Consider the following 13,690-nt stretch of genomic DNA (forward strand, 5'->3'; position numbering starts at 1 on the left):
CCATCCTTAGAGAAAATTTTGTTGGGATGATTTATCCTACATCGACAAATTAAAGATGGTGTGCGTACTTCATAAGTTATTGGAGTCATTCTTCTCATTGTCATATGGTTTTGAGATGATAAATATCTCATTTGCTTATGAAGTGTGTGCACCTCATATTTTCTCGTTATTATACTAACATTCACAATAAATTAAATTTAAAATTTAACAAATATTTACTTATTTACAAAATTCGATTGTGACTTGTGATTAGTTGAACACATAGTGTTGGTAGTGCTTTGGACAATAACTTAGAATTAAGGGTGACAATGACGGTCTTAACTCATAGAATAAAGTTTGTGGAGGCTGTAAGTTTAAGCAAAATACAAGTTGGTGTTTGAGACGGCAACTAATGTTAAGAGTGCATGAATTGAATTAGTTTGGGTTTTGAGTCACATATTTCCAAGTTAGAATGCTTTGTGAGACAGACAAGTGTGGAGTACAACCCAGGGTGTCGATTATTAGTAGTCCAATGTGGAAATAATTATTCATTATGAAGCAGTTGTTACTTGTTACGTATCGGGAATACCATCGCTTATTCACGTTTTTGACTTTGGAAGGACCAAATTCTAAGCCCTTTTTGCAAGCTGCACTGGTTTTTAGATGGCTTCCCCATTTTCAATTTCAACATACACTTAACACTATATTCCCATGTGGCCCCCAATTATACCTTTCTTTGAGGTGACAATAAGATCCTTAAATTCAATTACTAGCATTTAGGTCATATTTGTGTTTTTATTTCTAAATATGTATAAGAAAAATATTAAGGGAAGTTAAAGAATTATTACTCTAATTTTTTGGATTTACCCTATTTGATTATTTTCGTGAGAAACTGTTTGTTAAATTAGGCAAACTTTATAATCCTAGTTAAGTACATTATGAGAACATTATGGCTTATGTAATAGTGCTTAAGGCATCTTTTGTCAAAAATGCCAACAATTTGAATGAAAACAAAATTGTTACGATATTTGAGAGTGTTGATGAATTAAATGGTGAATTTAAATATTAAAATGGTGAATTAAACATTTTAAATTAGATTTTTTGAACTATATATTAAAGATAAAAAATATTTATGTGTAATCTTGTTAGATTCAGATTCGTTTTGAATTTTGATGTAAAGTTTTTTAAAGATATAATTTTTATAATATTTTATGACACGTAGTATGAGATATTAAAGCTCAAATTAGTTTTTAAACGCATATAAAAGGTAAATCGACAAATAAAAAGGAAAAAAAATAGTATTTTCACAAAAACTAGAAGTCAAAGTTATTAAAAAAAATATATGTTAATGGAAAGGAAACTGTATTGATTAATAAAATTGGGTTTTCCATACTTTAAAGATCATAAAATATTATGTGTTTCAAAATATTAAATAATTAATTAATGAAATTACAAAATTAGGTAGGCATATGGGACCTGAGTTGGGTTGAAAAGTCAATGGAGGATGGCCGGGTGGATTTTGCTGATGTTATGTTTTGAGGGTTCATATGGAAGGAGAGTAGAGTCACTATATATATATATATATATATATATATATATATATATATATATATATATATATATATATATATATATATATATATATATATATATATATATATATATATATATATATATATATATATATATATATGAATATGAGTTAATCTCTCAGTCTATTTGAGCGCCTTAAGATATAAAAATTCTATTAAAATTTTAAGGTACAAAACTCATAGGAAATACAGTGTATTGATTAATAGCTTAACATGATTTGCTATTAAGAGGGGTAAATGTTATAGAGTTGCCACTTGCTAGTTGCTACGTAATTGTATTTACATGAAGTAACATTTTTTGTTCACAAAGGTTAAGGCTAAAAGCTTTTCAACAATTTTTTTATATTCTTATCATTTAAATAGAAATATTTTTTTAGTTGTTAATAATGAATCAAAGTTCACAAATAATGCTCAGCTTATATTTCATTCTTCATTTATTGTTTTAGGAATCATAATCATAACATTTATAAAAAAATTATGAAAACGCTAAGTGTCAAATTTCTAGAGCACTTGTCATTTGAAATTTTTCTATTTGAGTATTTAAATTAACTGAATTTTAAATAGTTGATCACTTTATATCAATCAAAGATTTGACAATCAATTAATATATAACCTGTTAAAATTTACTGATTTAGTTATGGAAATTATTTCAATTAATCAAATACTCTAATCTATAAATTGACTAAGAGAAATGAAAACAATAAATTGAGAATCATTTAGGTGATATTAACAAATTTAAATTTATAAATTAAGGAATAAAATATTAATCATATATCTTTTAATAAATTACTGCTAGAGAAATTTAAAAACAAAATAAACTAAGAAATATTTGTTTGACATTAAATATTTTTTTGAGATTTAGACCAATTTAGTAATAGAAATCATTTTAAATAATCATCATATACAATTAATAAAAAGACTGAAAAATTACACATGTCATTCTTTTGGAGCCATGCTAAATGAAAGAATTTTATTGGTTGATATTGGCTTAAGTGGCAAATATATCTAATTAACCTGTTATTTATTTTACTCATCTACAAACTATTTAAATTCCTTGTCAGTTACTAATGATATGCTGCAGGATCTAGAGATCAGGGAGACTTTTTTGGTGGCTTTTGGGAATGGTTTTGGCGCGTTAAATTCTTTGTCAGTTACTGATGATCAACTTATTTTGGAGGAGACAATAAGAGCGTTGGGGCTTGACCCCATCCAGGGTAATGACTAATCTTTGTGCGTGGAATGTACGGGGACTCAATAAGGTTAATAAGCAATATGAGGTTGCTCGCTTCCTCTTTAGTCATAATATTAGCCTTTTTGGGCTCCTTGAAACAAAGGTGAAGAGGAAGGGTTTGGAGGCTCTTTACCTTCTTCTTTTTTTCCGAATTGTTGTGTAACAACTAATCTAGCTTGGCATGATGGAGGTAGTTACATAGTAGGATGGAAGAATGAGGATGTTCATGTCGACATTCTTGTTTGCACTAGTTAGTTTATTCATGTCGGATGTACTCCCCATTCTGGTTCATTTTTTTACTGTACTAAACATTAGAGGTTGCAGTTGTTCCAGGACCTACAGGATATTATTTTGCACATTTCATCTCCATGGATTCTTTTGGGGGACTTCAATTGTGTTGCTAATTTTGGGTTACGATTGGGGCAACCAGTTAGACTTCACGAAATCAAGCCTCTTCGGGATTTTATGGATTGGTGTGAAGTGCATGATCTTCAATTTTCTAGCTGCTTCTTCACTTGGAATAATAAACAAGCGGGGTCTAGGCGTGTTATGGGCAAGATTGATAGGGTTCTTGGTAATGAACTTTGGGAAGAGGTTTTTCCTACATCAATTGTGTTTTTTCTGCCTGAAGGAACCTTTGACCATTCCCATATGCTTGTCTCATCCTCTACTCCACTAACAGTTAAGCATCCTTTTCAGTTTTTTAATTTTTAGACCACGAAAGAGGGCTTCCTTGGTATTGTTAGAGAGGCTTGGTGCCAGCCTGTCGAGGGTCATATCAGCTTTCAGATTAATTAGAAATTAATTGCCTTAAAAAGGTTCTTAAGAAGTTGTTTGGTAAAGATCAACTACAGCATGAGCTTCACCAGGCTGAATTTTAGTTTCTGGAGATTCAGGAGCATCTGCATGCTAATCCTAGTGATGTTTTGCTTGCTAACCAGGAACAGGAAATTAGTACTGGAGTACATCAATTGAAATTTGATCTTGAGTCCTCATTGAGAAAAAAAGGCGAAAATGAACTGGACTAAATTTGGCAATGACAATACTAAGTTCTTTCACCAAAGTATTCGTCGTAGATTCAGAACTAATAGAATTTCTCATCTGCATGTTAGTGGTTGCGATATCACTGATCTTGCTTTCATCCGTCGGGAATTCTTTTTGTTCTATTCTAATCTCTTTTGCACTGAGCATTCAGGGAGGGGGAAAATTAATTTGGATATTGTTCGTTCTGGTCCTATTTTTCCGGACATTCAGTAAGGCTTGCTTAATCTTAGCTTTACTAAAGCAGAGATCAAAGAGGCTTTGTGGAGTATCCCGGATGATAAGTCTCCTGGTTTGGATGGTTTCAATAGCAAGTTCTACAAAGCCTCCTGGGATATTCTTGGGGAGGATGTTACACAAGCTATCTCCTAATTCTTTTCTAATGGCAAAATTTGAAATCCTAGAATATTACAGCTATCACATTGATCCCAAAAACTCAATGCCCTACTCATCTAGGTGACTTTTGCCCTATTTCTTGTTACCATGTGCTTTATAAATGCATTGCTAAGTTGATTTGCTCTAGACCCAAATTAGTTCTGGATAGTTTATTGATCAGGTCCAAGGTACATTTGTGGCGGGTCGGAGCATTATACATTACATTTTGCTTTGTCAGGATCTTGTGAAACATTATTCAAGACAATACTCTCCTAGTTGTCTTCTGAAAATTGACTTATGCAAGGCTTATGATACTATGGATTGGTCTTTTCTGAAAGACATGATGGTTGCCCTGAATTTCCCTCTGCATTTTATTCATATTGTTATGTCTTGTATCTCCTCTACAAGTTATGTCCTCATGATTAATGGTTGTCCTGTAGAACCGATCAAAGCTAAACGAGGTCTAAGATAAGGTGATCCTCTGTCTCCTCTCCTTTTCGTTATTGGAATAGAATACCTCTCTCTTATCTTAAACAGCATAGAAGCTAGCTATGGTTTTCATCCAAAATGCAGGATGCTTAAGCTCACTCACCTCTGCTTTGCAGATGATTTGATGCTTTTGTAAAGGAGACATCTCTTCTGTTAGTGTTTTACATCAATGCATTCTCTTGTTTTCTAAGGCCTTCGGATTGCAAGCTAATTCCTCCAAATCAGCTGTGTATATTGCAGGGGTCCCTTGTGCTATTAGAGATGACATTAGAGACCTCAATGGCTTTACTATTGGGTCTCTCCCTTTTAAATACCTGGGCATTCCTCTTTCTTCTCGAAGACTCTCTATTGCTGATTGTGAGCAACTGGCCGATAAAATGCTGGATAAACTCAAGGGTTGGAGTGCTAAGCATTTTTCATATGCTGCTCGTTTTCAGATCATTAACTCTATTCTAATGGGAGTCTCTGCGTATTGGTGCCAAAATTTTTATCATCCCTAAGGGGGTCATAAAGTGTATCAATTCCATATGTAGGGCTTTTTTGTGGCATGGTGTTGCGGAATCCAAAAATTATGGCCTAGTTAAATGGAAAGAGGTTTGCCAACACAAGAAAGTTGGGGGTCTTGGACTTCGGGATCTATTCTTAAGGATCAGATAGTTGTAGGGAAATTTGCCTGGCACATGTTTATGATGAAAGACTCACTGTGGGTGAGATGAGTTCATAGGGTGTATACAAAAGGGGGCAATTGGGAGATCTTCAATTTCCCATTACATCTAGTTAGGTTTTAAAGAAGATGTGTTTTATCAAAAATTCATTTAAACAATGGGTTTTCTACAAACTCCTATTCCATTAAGGATATATACATGAGCCATTTTGACGAGACTCAAAAGGTCAGTTGGCACTTTACGGTTTGGAACAAGCTCTCTATTCCTAAAAGCTCGCTTTTTTTGCTGGATGATGACTAAGAGGAAATTGAAAACCAAGAGTAAACTGAAGCTCATAGAAGTTATTGATGATGACCTCTGCCCTCTATGTGCTGCTGCAGAGGAAACCTCTGATCATTTATTTTTTGATTGTCCTTTTAGTCAACGTTGCTTAAAAGGATTGAGATAGTGGATGGGCGTACAATTCAAGCCTCTAGCCCATATGGACTTCAGAAGGCATAAGATGAACAAAAATCAACAATACATTTTGTGCGCCATTTATGTCTCTACCATCTATTATATATGGCAGATGAGGAATATTGCTGTTTGGGATAATGTGGTTCATAGACATGAGTATGTTGTGTCATGCATCTAGAAGGTCATTTGTGATAGACTATCTTCCTTGTCAGCGAATCTGATCTGGAGCACCTACTGTCAAGACATTAGTTACTAATGTCTTCTATCTGCTGCTTGTTACCTTCTTTTTTTCTTTCTCTTGGAGATTTTGATGTTATCAGTTTTGTTTTCTGTATTTCTCCTTGTATATGTACAGTTTGATTTATGGCGTATTTTTTTGTATCGCCTTAGGCCTCTCCTTTCTCGTATGCATATGAAGAGTGGGGTGCGGAAACTCTTCCTCGAAGGTGGGTCGTTTTTCCATACTGATGCACATTAGTTAGGCTGAGGTCCCTCGTTTTGGTAGTGTATTGGTTTTTGTGGTAAATGAAAAAATCTTTTATTTGCCAAAAAAAAAAATTATTATTTTTTATTACTTTATTTTAAGTATATAGTATATTTATTATTATATGTTTTTGAAAATTATATTTATATATATCTTCATATTAAGAATTCCATGCATTGTAAGAGGTTTTATACTATTACTAGTTTACTACTATATTATAGTTAATAGATAAGATAACATTTACTAATTTAACAAATAAAAAATAGTAAATTTTTTATATGGCAATGCTTTAGTGTTTTTTTTTTTTTTTTTTTTTTTTTTGAGGCAATGCTTTAGTTTACATTACATTGATTTTTAGTTTATATTTCAATTACTTTAAATTTGAAATTAAATTTAAATTTGTCTTTGATTTTAATTTTTTTACCCCACTTAACATATGTTTTAGAGAAATATTTCTCCCTCTACTCATGTACTAGAGGTGATCATGGGCGGCCCGGTCCGACCCGGCCCGAAAAAGTGAGGGTTTGGGTACCAAAATATGGCCCGATGGGCGGGTTTGGGCAGAAAATAAGTGGCCCGATTTTTTTTGGGACGGATTTGGAATTTGGTATTTGGCCCGGCCCGAAAAAGTGCTTGTTCATGATTTGCATTTTTAATTTGTTTTATATTATGTATAATATGTAACAATTGTATTTGTTTATTTCAATTATTTGTAATTTGTGTTTTAAATTATGTATAATATGTAACAATTGTATTTGTTTATTTTAATTATTTGTAATTTGTGTTTTTAATTATATATAAATAATATATAACATAGGCCCGCAAGCCTGCATATTACGGGTTTGGGCAGGAACTTTTAGGCCCGCACTTCGACCCGGCCCGGCCCGCATCAATGGACATTTTTCCCTCCCGACCCGGCCCAGTGTTTGATCACTTCTATCATGTACCATTATTCATCTTTCTTTTAAAACTCACCTTACATTAAAGTATTAAAATTTTCAGCAATTGGACAAAATCACATAATTTCAACCAATTACAACCAAATATGAGAGTAAAATGAAGTATTTGAAATGATCCCGAAGTCCCTCAATTCAATTCGACCCGATTGCCCGCCCAAAGCAAAAGGACGGTAGAAACAAAACCCAAAAACCGTCCCAAAAATAAATTGTAGGATACAACCCAAAACTTTTACAGGTCCCAAAAAAGGCGCAAATGTGGGTCCATTTCACGCCTAATTCCTCCCTTGCGTGTTTGGCGGGGAATAAATGCATAATTTTATTACACCCGTTTTTTACACAGTTTTTTTCTTTCTTTTTTGTTTTTTACATTTTACGTGTATTTTACTGCTACTCCAACTACATTTTAAAAAAAATAAAAAATACTGCTACTCTGACTATCTTATTCAACAATTAACTCCTCTTAACTATTTCAGTCAATACAAAAGAAATAAAAAAAAAACTAACAGAATATTTCAGTCAAACAATTCAACTCAAGAAGTACAAATATTTGCTTACCAAATCATTCTTCCTAAAAGATATTGAGATTTTCCTCCATTTAACCGTAATACTTCATTCGTTCCAAAATACTTGTAACGGTTGTTTTTTTATGCCGTTTATTACACTAATTCAAACTTCAATATTTATAATTATGTATAATAAAAAATTAGAAAAATTTGAATAGTTTTTGTATTGAGACGAATCAAACAAGATCCTACTTAACTATACTTAACTTATAAATTACAATTAATCATAAATTAAGAAAGATAAGTGAATAGTGCAAGTATTATTAATATTACGAGTAAATTAGAAAGGGAAAAGTATATGTCATGAGTTATTCTATAATGTGAATCTCATAAATGAAGAAAATAAAGTCAATATGAAGTAGATCCACAATATTATACCGTACATTAATCTTAAAAGATATTAAATTAGTAAATATTTTGAGTTAACAAATAAACTAAACATAATTATCGAAAAATAATTACTGTTATTTGTTTTGGTGCACTAGTTTGTAGAACACTTTGTACTCCTAACAAATTGTATTGTCAAGTACAACTGACCATGTCATAAAAGAGTAATCTTTGTTGGTCAAATGTAGAAAACTTACTTATGCTACAAGTCTACCATGGAATTCTGGTTCCGTTTTATTTTATTTGATACTTAGTCGATTTTAATTTATTTACAATATTAAAAATACTAATATTATTCACTTATCTCAAGTGAGATTTATGATTAATTTTTAATCTATAAGTTAAAATATAATCAAGTGAGATTTTGTTTGAATCATCTAATGACATACTCTCATAATATTAAGTTTTTATAATATTTAGATGTGTATAGTTTAATACATAAATGATAAAAATAACACATTAGATTGAGTAAAAAGTAAAATGTAGCAAGTATAATGCAACGGAGGAAGTATAATTCTCATGATTTCTACGTATTTTCCACCAATTTTATTTTGATATGTTTAAATTTTTGTGCTTCCATTTTTTCTATAACTTTATTTTATGTATTTCTATGCTTAAGGTTTTCAACTTTTCATTTTAACTTTATTATGTAATTGAATAATATTACATCCAACTTTATTTAATTTTCTTGAATATTTTTTAGGAATGTTAAATAGAAAAGAAAAAAGTAATTTTTTTAAAATAAAAAAAACGCGTTTATGACTTTTTGCTTATAAAATCATACTATCTTACAAGTATAACTCAGAATTTTGACCAATATAGAATTTCAAAGTTATTGAACATAAAAAAAATTTGCTTGGACCAACCCTTTTCGTTTTCCTACTACTTTCTGGTTTCTTTCCTTTCCTCTCTTTATTAACTTCAACTTTGCTATCCATCTTCCAACTCTGCCTTTTAGAGCTTAAAATCTCAATAAAAGATAGTTCATGTTTTTTGAATTATTTTAGAATTGGGTTTTTGCTGATCTTTATTGTCCATTTAAGGTTTTACTTTTCTGGGTTTTTCTTAATTTCTCCCATCTTTTCCCCAGGTTTGCTCAATTTCTGTTCCTATTCTTTGATTTTGAATAATCTTGAGCTTCAAAAACTTTATTTTTCAGAATTGTTGTTGCTGGAAATTCTTTATTTGTTGGTTTTGTTGCAATTTCATGTTTTTGAAGAATTGCTTTCAAAGATTTATAATTTGTTATTTGTAGGATTGTTTTTAAGATCATCCATATGGTGCCCAAATCATCATATATAGGGATTTTGGTACTAATTTCATACTTGATTTTAGCAACCAGCTCTAGTATTCACAACAACAACCCTTTGAATTCTAATGGGTCCTTTCTTGAATTGCCTGAGCATAATTTCAATACCAATGACATTACTAATACCATTATTTCTACATCAACTGGGTGCAATCATCCCACATCTCTTAATTTTAACAATTCTGAATCAGGACAAGATAACTTGATCAACACCCATGAAAAAGATGAGTTAAACCCATTGAAAATGGAGAAACAATCTCACAGGGCTGTAAAACTGCCTTTAAAACACAGAAAAGTTGGTGTGGAGGGGAGGAAACAATCAGTAATCGAGTCTACTTTCAGGGACTTGAACCGAATCCACACTTTTCGGAGACGAATTACTGAAAACAAGAATCAGAAAGCAATTTCTAGGCTCCAAAATCATAGGCAATTACTTGAGGAACACTCAGCAGAAAATCTTGATTTAACTGCAGTGCAAGGGAATCTTGTGGGTACTTTGAAATCTGGGGTTAGTCTTGGCTCAGGAGAATACTTCATGGATGTGTATGTGGGTACTCCTCCTAAGCATTTCTTGCTGATAGTTGATACCGGAAGTGATTTGAATTGGATACAGTGTGCACCATGCTATGATTGTTTCGAGCAAGACGGGCCACATTACGATCCAAAGGATTCGAAATCGTTCAAAAGTATAAGCTGCCAAGACCCGCGGTGTGACCTTGTGAGCTCACCTGATCCTCCATTGCCTTGCAAGGGCGAAAATGGAAGCTGTCCATACTATTACTGGTATGGCGATAGTTCCAACACTACAGGGGATTTTGTCCTTGAGACTTTCAGGGTGAACTTCACTTCTCCAAATGGGGAAACCAAGTTTAGGAAGGCGGAAAATATGATGTTTGGTTGCGGGCATTGGAACCGCGGTCTCTTCCATGGAGCTGCGGGCTTGTTAGGGCTCGGAAAAGGACCATTGTCATTTGCCTCACAGCTGCAATCTGCATATGGGCATTCCTTTTCATACTGTTTGGTGGATAGAAATAGTGATCCTAGTGTTAGTAGCAAGCTGATTTTCGGGGAGGATAAGGATCTTTTGAGTAACCCGGGATTGAACTTCACAAAACTAATAGATGGGAAAGATAATCCTGTGGATACATTCTACTTTGTTGAGATAAAATCGATCTCGGTTGGAGGAGAAATATTGGATATACCAAAGGAAATGTGGGGTTTTACGGACGATGGCGGAGGTGGAACTATAATTGATTCAGGAACTGTTCTTAGCTATTTTGTAGAACCAGCATTTGAGGTCATAAAACTAGCATTCATGAAGAAGATTACGAATTACCCGTTAGTGTCAGATTTCCCGGTTCTGAATCCTTGTTATAATGTATCTGGAGTGGATAATAGTAAGCTGGAAATGCCTAGTTTTAAGATTGAGTTCAGTGATGGAGGTGAATGGAACTTTCCTGCACAGAATAATTTCATTTGGATTGATCAGGAAGTGGTGTGTTTGGCCATGATGTCGATAAAAAGATCGTCGTTTTCTATCATCGGAAACTATCAGCAGCAGAATTTTCACATATTGTACCACACGAAGAAGTCGAGGCTTGGATTTGCACCTAGAAAATGTGCTGATGTCTGACAGAAGAAATGAACACATTTGGTGGTTTGAAGAAGGAAGTTTTTGCTCACATTTTGGGTTAGAAAAGGGAGATTTAACTCTTAATATCTGTGTATTTCTTAATATCCTTTTGTAGATTTTTGTTGTAATTCTTTCTTTTTTAAGGTTAGATACATGAAAACAGGTCATTTATTAGCAAAGTTAAGCTAATTATATAGAACAACAGGGAGAATTACCTGTTTCATCTTCCATGAAATATACAAATTCTCTCTCTTTATGGCCTAGTTCATTTGATGCACATTGTGCTTAGAGTGATAAAGAATTGGGCTTTTTTTTTTAAAAAAAAAAAATTAAGTTTATATTTTTGATTCATTATACCAGTAGAAATCTTAGAGTATGAGCAAGTTTGTAAATTTAAGTTATTGTATGTAATAAGGGAAGGAAAATTAAAGTGAAAGAAGATAAATTTAAAGAAAGGTGTAAATGGGAGTATTAACTATTAAGTATGTAGTGTAATAAATCTTATGTGAATGTAAGGAAGTATATATTTTCTGTTATTTCATTTGAATTTAATCAAAATTAATAATTTATTTAGGTAAAGTAAAAGAATTATCATTCACCAACCAAAAGCAACAACATTTTTTGTTGAACTCCCAGCAACCACAACAAAGATACAAAAAGACTTCTTACAAACTCCGTATGAGATGTACATTTAAGGAAACCTACATAATTTATGACACCCCATTTCTGATTTAGTATTCAATTTTGATACTGTTTGGAGTTTAGAAGATTAGAAAGTTTGGAGATCAGAAAACAGAAAGAACTAACAACTATAACAAACTAACTAAAGAAAAGGAACTAACTAAACTAAAAATAACTACTGTAAAGCAAATGAGGAACAAAGCAAAAGAATCATCTTAATATTTTATATCTGCCTTATAAGAAGGCATATCTTCATCATCCCCCTCGAGCATGGGGTGGTAGTCATGCCAAGCTTGGACATAAAGGTGTTGGAGTTGGTGAGATATGCAATTTTAGTTAGAGAATCAGCAAGCTACTCCTGTGTGGGAATGTATCTCAACTCAAAAAAAGGCCCTCAAGAACCTTTTCTCTTGTGAAGTGGCAGTCAACGGCAATATGTTTAGTCCTATGACGACGGACTAGATTTGGAGCCATTTGCAAGGCTGATTTGTCATCACACTCCAAGGTAATTAGCTTTAGAATCTGCACACCATACTCTTCCAAGAGGGGAACAATACAAGTGATTTCTGAGGCTAATGTTTCCATAGCCCTATAATCTGTCTTGGAATAGGATTTTGAAACTGTGCATTGCTTTTTAGACTTCTAGCTGACAAGGGAGTTACCAAAGAGGATGACATAGCTTATCACCAACCTCCTTGCATCTTGTAATAGTCCGGGTTAAAGTGAACCGGATATTCATATGTAAATATAAATTCCGGGTTACACGCCGGACATTTAAGTTAAACCGTTTCTAGATCGATGACTTTCTAATGATAAAGAAACAAATAATCTAAAGAAAATGATAAAAATAAATCAGCGGAAGTCTTCAAGTTTACAACTTGAGAGCCTAACGGCTTCATCAAAACGAGACAAAGTCTAAACTAGAATATATTTGCTAATATAGATAATTAAGTTCAACGATAAAATGGCATAACACGGGATGCGATAGTCAACACGATTACAGGTTCTAACTTTTGGATCGTCACACACTCGCCCCACCTGCAATCAACCTGCTAGTCGTCAAGTGACAACATCATCGCAAGCACCAAAGGATACAAACCAATACACGTCAGAGACTTCATATAATGTATTGTACAAGTTACATACAAGCAATGAGTTCATCCTAACATGCAAAGGCTCTAATAATTTAGATGTCATATTCGACTTTCAAATCCCAACTCATGTCCTTACCCGTCTAGTTTGGGTCGCTAGAGTAATATCAAAGTTTAGAGGAATACACATGGGAGAGCTAATCCCAATGCAACCTCCGACCTAAGACGTTGTCCATCCTGTTCGGATCGTCAAAGATAAAGTATGCATATTCTCATGGTGACCGTAATGATCCAAAACTGCCATGTGAACGATAACAATAATAATTCCATTCCAATAATTTAACCTCGTGTGGGTAACTAACACAACCATCCTCAAATTTCCAATTAAGAACTCCTTTCAAATTATTTTTGGTGTCTAAGCCTTAAGTAATAAACAACATCACATTATAGAATGAACAAAACATTACTTCACATAACCAATTAGAAAAACATAGTCTAAGCGCGTACCTTGATAGCATGACAAATCAAATTAAGGCACTTCCACAGACGAGATGTCAACCTCTTATGAACCGAGGTGCTAAACATAGATACACACAAAAAAAGCATGTATTAGAACATCTTTGCACATTCATTTCATTTTATATTATCAAAGCATTACGAAACTTCATAATTAAATAACTAAATATTAATTCCGATAACTTCTTAATTTTAAAATACAACCAAAAACTTTATTTGCCTTTGTTTTTAGTTTCAAA

The 13,690-nt window shown here is 32.9% G+C and overlaps 1 protein-coding gene across 1 annotated transcript; it reads left to right on the forward strand.

Moving 5' to 3' along the window:
- Nucleotides 1-9,030: 9,030 nt before the first annotated feature.
- Nucleotides 9,031-11,699, forward strand: LOC130802899 (aspartic proteinase nepenthesin-2-like). The gene has a single exon (XM_057667011.1). It carries the CDS (start codon nucleotides 9,499-9,501, stop codon nucleotides 11,161-11,163), a length of 1,665 nt encoding a protein of 554 aa, XP_057522994.1. The 5' UTR covers nucleotides 9,031-9,498; the 3' UTR covers nucleotides 11,164-11,699.
- The last annotated feature ends 1,991 nt before the right edge of the window (nucleotides 11,700-13,690 follow it).

Source organism: Amaranthus tricolor, chromosome 2 (genome assembly GCF_026212465.1).
Source record: "Amaranthus tricolor cultivar Red isolate AtriRed21 chromosome 2, ASM2621246v1, whole genome shotgun sequence".
In the NCBI taxonomy this organism is placed as follows: domain Eukaryota; kingdom Viridiplantae; phylum Streptophyta; class Magnoliopsida; order Caryophyllales; family Amaranthaceae; genus Amaranthus; species Amaranthus tricolor.

What these genes read in the sequence shown, in the direction of transcription:
- LOC130802899 (XM_057667011.1), top strand. Translation starts at nt 9,499, where the DNA reads ATGGTGCCCAAATCATCATATATAGGGATTTTGGTACTAATTTCATAC.